The 7,500-nt window shown below is 22.4% G+C and overlaps 6 protein-coding genes across 6 annotated transcripts in view; 3 read left to right on the top strand and 3 right to left on the bottom strand.

The window, feature by feature from the left end:
• Window positions 1–1,390, top strand: part of DDB_G0276125 (hypothetical protein) — a gene marked incomplete at both ends in the record, with an annotated part of 4,281 nt that extends 2,891 nt beyond the window's left edge. The window contains one exon of the mRNA XM_638160.1: window positions 1–1,390. This exon is cut by the window's left edge and continues 2,472 nt beyond it. Within this exon, the coding sequence (XP_643252.1) occupies window positions 1–1,390 (1,390 nt within the window).
• A 292-nt stretch (window positions 1,391–1,682) lies between these two features.
• Window positions 1,683–2,133, top strand: DDB_G0276225 (hypothetical protein; the record flags this gene model as incomplete). Its single annotated transcript, XM_638159.1, has 2 exons — window positions 1,683–1,800; window positions 1,880–2,133. 2 exons carry the CDS (start codon window positions 1,683–1,685, stop codon window positions 2,131–2,133), a joined length of 372 nt encoding a protein of 123 aa, XP_643251.1.
• A 164-nt stretch (window positions 2,134–2,297) lies between these two features.
• Window positions 2,298–2,810, bottom strand: DDB_G0276127 (hypothetical protein; the record flags this gene model as incomplete). The annotated part of the gene is made up of 1 exon (XM_638158.1): window positions 2,298–2,810. The coding sequence occupies one exon, from the start codon at window positions 2,808–2,810 to the stop codon at window positions 2,298–2,300; it is 513 nt and encodes a 170-aa protein (XP_643250.1).
• Window positions 2,811–4,033: 1,223 nt separating this feature from the next.
• Window positions 4,034–5,415, top strand: cdc123 (cell division cycle protein 123; the record flags this gene model as incomplete). The annotated part of the gene is made up of 3 exons (XM_638157.1): window positions 4,034–4,590; window positions 4,685–4,929; window positions 5,063–5,415. 3 exons carry the CDS (start codon window positions 4,034–4,036, stop codon window positions 5,413–5,415), a joined length of 1,155 nt encoding a protein of 384 aa, XP_643249.1.
• Window positions 5,416–5,533: 118 nt separating this feature from the next.
• Window positions 5,534–6,737, bottom strand: DDB_G0276131 (hypothetical protein; the record flags this gene model as incomplete). The annotated part of the gene is made up of 2 exons (XM_638156.1): window positions 5,534–6,467; window positions 6,583–6,737. The coding sequence occupies 2 exons, from the start codon at window positions 6,735–6,737 to the stop codon at window positions 5,534–5,536; spliced, it is 1,089 nt and encodes a 362-aa protein (XP_643248.1).
• Window positions 6,738–7,120: 383 nt separating this feature from the next.
• The window catches only part of DDB_G0276133 (hypothetical protein), a gene marked incomplete at both ends in the record, with an annotated part of 2,069 nt that continues 1,689 nt past the window's right edge, over window positions 7,121–7,500 (bottom strand). Inside the window, 2 exons of the mRNA XM_638155.1 lie at window positions 7,121–7,288; window positions 7,361–7,500. The exon at window positions 7,361–7,500 is cut by the window's right edge and continues 499 nt beyond it. Coding sequence (XP_643247.1) covers window positions 7,121–7,288; window positions 7,361–7,500 — 308 coding nt within the window. The remainder of the gene's footprint in view (window positions 7,289–7,360) is intronic.

Raw genomic sequence — 7,500 nt, 5'->3', positions numbered from 1 at the left:
ATCTCCATTCTTAAATCCAAGAAGAAATAGTGTCAGTACCGCTGAGGGTTTAAATCATCAATTTGATTACCCAAATTATGTAAATATGCAAAATTGGATCGAATCATATAAACAATGGCAAGATATTGTTCAAAAATCAATATCACAACAAGTACAACAAGCACAACAACAAGCACAACATCAACAACAAGCACAACAAGCACAACAATTATCGTCATCATCATCAAATAAAGATTCATCAACACAACCAACACCAATTCAAACACCAAAAAATGGTCCTCATATAATTGTAAATAGTGTAAATAGTAAAAAAGATGACCAACAAACTTCAACGTCATCAACATCATCATTATTATCCGCAAATTCGACACCAACAAAGACATCTGTAGGAGGAAGTGAAAATGTTTCAGATAATCCAGATTTTTTAAGTTTTAAACAAAATGCATTCCAAAAGTTAGAACAATATCAAAAGATTCAATTAATAAATTTATTGGCTAAACAAGAAGAATCAAATAATTTATTATTGGAAACTTTTGAAAAGGATAAATTAGCCGCTCAGGAACAATCAAATGATGAGTTGGTGACAAAATTACAAATTAAATTTAAAGAAGATCAAGAAAAACTTCAACAAACTCATAAAGAACAAAAAACAAAATTGGATTCAACTCATCAATATCAAGCAATAAAATTCCATAATGAAGTTGAAAAACAATGGTTGATTCAAAGAAATAATAAGAGTTCGAAATCATCTTTATCACCAATTGGTTCTCCGGCATTAACCCCATTTATATCACCTTCACCATCACCTTCTCCTTTATTATCATCTTTTGGAATTGGTAATAGTCCATTAAATACACCATCACATAATCTACTATTGAAACAACATCAACTACATCATTCATCTTTATCAGCAACCACTAGTAATAGTGGTAGTGGTAATACAAGTGGTAGTGGTGGTGGCGGTGGTAGTGGCGGTGGTAATAATAATAACTCTTCGAATAGTGCATCAACTTCTGTTGGAAATTCATTAACAAATTCATCAGGTGGTGGTGCTCCTCCTCCATTATCACTCTCTTCAAATTCACCACCAAGATCACCTAATGATATTAAATTAACTATTCCAACAAATTCAATAACTTCAAAAGATGATAATTGTATTGTTGAAAAAGATAAAACTTTTGAAAAGGAAAAAGATAATATTGTAAATAATAAAGAAATAGATAAAGATAAGGAAAAGGAAAAGGAAAAAGAAAAAGAAAAAGAAAAAGAAAAAGAAAAAGAAAAAGAAAAAGAAAAAGAAAAAGAAAAGGAAAAAGAAAAAGAATCTATAATACAAAAACAAACAAAAGATATTGAGATGAAAGATGCTTCTCTATTACAAGAAGTTTAAATTAATTCTCAATTTCAATAATGTAAATTCACCCTCATTTTAAAATAAATAATAAATAAAATTTAATAATTAAAAAAAAGTAATCATAACCATTTTTTTTTTTTTTTAAAAATGTTATTTAATTTGTTTGATTAAAAAAACAGTTTATAATAAACTGTTTTTAAAATTTGAGCAAAAACAAACTGTTTATTTTTATTTTTTTAATTTTTTTTTTTTTTTTTTTTTTTTTCCTATTTATATTTTAAAATATTAAAAATAAATATTAAAAATCATTTTTAAAAAGATAAGATAAATGGAATATTTACAGGCTTGGTTATTATTTATTGGTTTTTTTAGAATATTATGTTCTTTTGTTGGCTTAGTCTACCCTGAATTTATGAGTGTTGGTTATTCAAGAAAAAACAAACAAAGTATGAAATGGTTTTTTTTTATTTATTATATAATGTTAATATAAACTAATAATTTTTTTTTAATATGAAAAAATAAAAGATTTTTCAGGTTTAATTTCAAGAATATTTTTTTTGTGGATATTTACAACTGGATCAATAACAATTGCATGTTCAATTGACATTACAAATAGAACTGTATATTTCTTAACTTGGTTAACATTTGTAACAGGTTTAGGTCATTTCTTAACAGAATACTTTTATTTTAAATCGAACCAAATCAAAAATAATCTCATTCAATTATTTTTAGCACTTCCATCAATTTTCATAATGGGTTCAACAATTTTATCTTGGTAAAAAAAATAAAAAAAAAAAAAAAAAAAAAAATAAAATAAATAAAATAAGAAAAAAAATAATTTTTTATGTATATAAAATCGGGTTTTTATTTTTATTTTTTTTATTTATTTCTTTATAATGTATTTGTTATAAATTTCGGATTTTTTTTTCTTTTTTTTCTTTTTTTAAAAAAGGATAATATGTTTTTTATTATGATGATTACTACATTTTGAACAACCATGGCATAAACGATATTTTGGTTTATCACCTTTGACAAATTCTACATTGTAATCAAAGTCAACAATTAAAGAATCATCATTTGAATGAATATTAATTTCATCATTACTAGCACTATTTGTATTAATTTGTACGTTATCTTTATTATTTTTATTAATTTCAATTTGTAAAGTATTTGATTCTTCATTTGATTCTTTCTTGTTTTCTTCAATTTCGATTATTAATTTAGAAGAACTACCGTCGGCAATAGTAATTTCATTTTCATTTTGAATAAAAACTTTTAATTCTCTATTTAATTTATTTTCATCATTATGATTATTATTATTTTTATTATTATTATTATTATTATTATTATTTTTTAATTTTAAAATTTCATTGTGTTGGGCAATATTTAAAACAATTAATGAAACGAATAAAATTATTAAAATTTTAAATAAAATTATTTTTTGAATTGATTTCATTTTTAAGTATATATATTTTTTTTTTTATTTATTTATTTATTTTTTAATAAATTATTATTTTTATTATTATTTTAATTATTTATTTTTTAAATTATATTTCGAATTTAATTATTTAATGATTTTTAAAATTTTATGATGTGAGTTTAAATAGAAAAAAAAATTAAAAAAAGAAAATAAAGAAAATAAAAAAAAATAAAAAAAATAAAAAAAATAAAAAAATAGCAAATAGTGTATATATTCCATTTTAATATTCGTTAGCAAGTGTGTTAACCACATTTCTCGCACCATAAAGAGATGATAGTAATTAAAATGGGCAATTAAAATTTTAGGGTGATGGGTGTGGGTTCGAATAAAAAAAGATTTTATATATAATTATATTGATTGATTATGCGTGTGTGGGTGTATGATTTTAAAAATAGATATTTTTTATATTGCCATTCCCAAAATGATTGAAGGAATTAATAATAAATAATAATATAATAGAATATTGATTATTTAAAAGATAATGTAATTCACTCTTATTGATTGTGATTCAATTAATTAATAATAATATCATTCTAATAAAAAATAAAAAAAAAAAAAAACAAAGAGTGTGTGGTGTGGTTCTATTTAAAAAAAATCAAATCTCAAACATTCTTAAATAAAAAATATCTATTTTTAAAATCATACACCCACACACGCATAATCAATCAATAGAATTATATATAAAATCTTTTTTTATTCGAACCCACACATACCCATCACCCTAAAATTTTAATTGCCCATTTTAATTATTATCATCTCTTTATGGTGCCAGAAATGTGGTTAACACACTTGCTAACAAATATTTAAAAAAAAAAAACTAAAAAGAATCAACCCCACAAATCGAAAATAAAAAATAAAATAAAAATTAATTTACCTTTTTTTTTATTTTTATTTTTATTTTTTTTTTTTATTTTCAATTTTCAAATACTTTCATATTAATTTTCAAAAAAAACATTTCATATTATCGGATTTTCATCTTCAATCTTGTTTGGGAATAAAGTCAACTGAACAAAAAAATCAATTTAAAATAAAATCATTACAATAAAAAGAAAATCAATATTTGATACAAACTCGAAATCAAAGAGAGGAAAAAAAAAAAAAAAAAAAAAAGATTGTAACAAGCGGGCAAATTATTGATTGATTATTGTAGTTAGTGTGTGTGTTAAATTGATTTTTTTAAGAATAAAAAAAAAAAAAGAATGGAAAAACATGATATCAAATATTTTGAAAATAAAAAACAATGCCAGTTCCAAGAATGGTATGAAAAATTCAAGTCAGTTACATTCAGTAGTATAGTTATACCGTTACCAAAGATATTCATTGATTATTTACAATCAGACCAATTCACCACACCACATGAAGGATTCCCAGAATTTAAAGTTGATGAACATGATGATTTATTTGATGATAATAATTGGTCAACTTCAAAAAATCATATTTCAACATTAGATCCAAAATATTATCAAGGTTATAGTGATGAAGAAGATGAGAGTAGTGATGATGATGACAGTAATGATAATGATAAAGATAAAAAACCAAAAAGAATTGTAAATGAAACTGAATTTAAAGAATTATCAAATCAAATTATTAAATCAATTGAAAAATTAGGTGGAAATATCTTTCCAAAATTAAATTGGTCATCACCAAAAGATGCATCATGGATGAACGTTTACAATTCTTTAAAATGTACAAATACTACAGATATTTATTTATTATTAAAAAGTTCAGATTTTATAAATCATGATTTAATGCAATTGTAAATATCTATCTATTTTCAAATAAAATAAAAAAAAAAGTTTGTTACTAACAACATATGATTATTATAATAATTAAAAAAAAAAAAAATATAGTTCAATTAATCAAGATGATAAAGATGATAGTTTAACACCATATGTTTTAGTTTTAAGAAAATGGCAAAATCTTCAACCATCAATGGAATTTAGATGTTTTGTAAAAGATAATCAATTATTGGGCATTTCACAACGTGATATTTCAACATATTTCAAATTTTTAAAAGATAAAAAACAAAAGATTCAAGATGCTATTGTTAAATTTTATAATGAATCAATTTGTGGAAAATTTTCAAATAATTCATGTAGGTTATTGTTTTGTTTTGTTTTTTTTTTTTTTTTTTTTTTTTTTTTTTTCTTTTAAATTATTGTACAAATATAATAATATCTTTTCTTTTTTTTTTTTTTTTTTCTTTAATAAATATTTTTAAAATATAGTTACATTTGATTGTTATGTTACAAAAGATGAACAAGTTTGGTTAATTGATTTTAATCCAATCCATCCTTCAACAGAGGCATTATTATTCGTTTGGGATGAATTAATACCAGAATTAATTGAACAAGATCAAGATGAAAAAGAAAATGAAGAAACCAAACAAGCTAAAGAGGAATTACCAATTGAACCACTAACAAAATTAGAATTTAGAATTATTGATGATGAAAGTGGTATTAAACCAAACTTAGCAATGACAAGTAGATTACCATTAGATTTATTACAAAGTAGTGGTGGTACTGGTCAAGGAAATATAAATGATATTTTATTAAATTTTAAAAATCAAAATTTAAATTAAAATAATAATAATAATACAAATAATACAAATAATAAATAAAATAATTATGAATAAATAAATTAATTTAATAATCTATTGTTTTATTTATTTATTTATTTTATTATTATTATTTTTTATTTTAAACATAATTATTAATAAAATTTAAAATTGAAGATCTTAAAGTACGTGAAAATTTAATACGGTTTTCAATTGTTGATCTCCATAAATAACCAATTTCAACTTGAATACAATTGATTGTATAATTTTTTGAATAATTTATAACTGTGAATGCTCCATTAAATTCTGGATGTTCAATGTATGGATTTAATGGATTATAAGATTCATTTTTGTTATGTGGTATTTTATTTGGTGGTACATATTTTGGATTTGTTGGATCTGTAGTTTGATCACTTGGTAAATTATTTAATGGGAATACATCAATACCACCAACATTTAAAAGGTACCCAAAAATACTATTCTCACCAATGAATGAATCATTACCTAAATGTTTTAACATTGGTTTAACTGTATTTGTATCTTTTGTACCACGTAATATATGGGATGGTATATCCGATTGACCGTGAATATCCAATAATGTAACTTTACCACCATTATAGTATTGAGGATTCTCTGATTTAATCTTTGAAATAAATGATTTAATTGTATCATGATATAATTGATAATGTGGTTTCATACGTTCATCTTCAAAGGCACTCGATTCACCTCTATTAAAATCACACATTTCTCTATGAATCTTTGAATATACAATATATGGTCTTGGGCATTCTAACTTGTAATCGACTTTATTTGAACTTATATTAATATTACAACATGAACATTCTTCAGATGTTGTTGTTGGAGAACACGATGATGATGATGAAGATGGTTTACAACATTCAGCTTTATTATCATCTTTATCTTTTACAGTACAACCACAACAACATGAAATACAATTAAATGCTTGAATCATACAAATTGCTAAATCCTCTGTCCACCAATCTGGATCAATACATCCTGATTTTCTTATTGGAATATCTTTTAATTTTAATTTACCACTATGTGGAAATGTTACACTATTTTAATTAAAATTAACTTAAGTTAGTAAAAGGATAGAGAAGAGGGGGGGAGGTGTAATTGTTTAAAAAAAAAAATAATAATAATAAAATAAAATGTTATTAATAAACATACATCACAGGGATGTTACCTTCTTGGTAAAAAATAAATTCATCATCATAAAATTTTACACCATCCTCACTTCTAATTAGTTTTTTTGATTCTTCTTCTTTTAAATCTGTCAAAGTATTACAACTCTTTGAATTACAATTATTTTTCTTACAACTCATTATATTCTTTTTTTGTTGTGAGAATTTTGGGTTTATAAAAAAAAAAAAAAAAAAAAAAAAAAAAAAAAAAAAAAAAAAAAATGTAAAGGCATTGTCCGAAATTGCAGTTAAAAATAAAACAAAAAATGAACAGTTTTTTTAAAAAAAAAAATAAATTTATTTAAATGGTATTACTTAATATAAGTACTTCAAAGTATTATAATTTTCTTTTTTTTTTTTTTTTTTTTTTCCTTTTTTTTTTTTTTTTTTTTTTTTTTGTTTTTTCTTTTTTATATAGGATATGTGGAAATAATTAAATTTTCTGAATTTTTTTTTTTTTTTTTTTTTTACCAAATAAATGGAAATACCATTTATTAGGAAAGAGGTGAGAGATTTGAAAGTGTTTAGGACATTGATAATGTATTTGGTTTTGAAGCATGAGCTGTATAAGATAAACCAATAGAAACACAACATTCTTCACAAACTCTAACCTTTTCTGAATAACCTTTAACTTCTCTTTTCTTGCTTGAACAACTATTACAAAATAATAATCCACATCTTCTACAATGATGCTATATTTTTAATAATATTAGTAAGTATCTTATATTTATTTATTTATTAATTTTTTGTTTTAAATAACATACTCTTCGTTTAAAGAATGTAAATAAAGCACTACATAAACTACAATTATTACTTGATTCATCAGGAAACCATAATGCCATACCATTTGGTGAGACTTGTGATTGTTTGATATAGTTTTGACTATAGAATGGTAATAATGATG

This window comes from Dictyostelium discoideum (genome assembly GCF_000004695.1).
Source record: "Dictyostelium discoideum AX4 chromosome 2 chromosome, whole genome shotgun sequence".
Lineage (NCBI taxonomy): Eukaryota > Evosea > Eumycetozoa > Dictyosteliales > Dictyosteliaceae > Dictyostelium > Dictyostelium discoideum.
The sequence above is the reverse complement of the archived record's forward strand: the minus strand, read 5'-3'. Positions and strand labels throughout refer to the sequence as shown.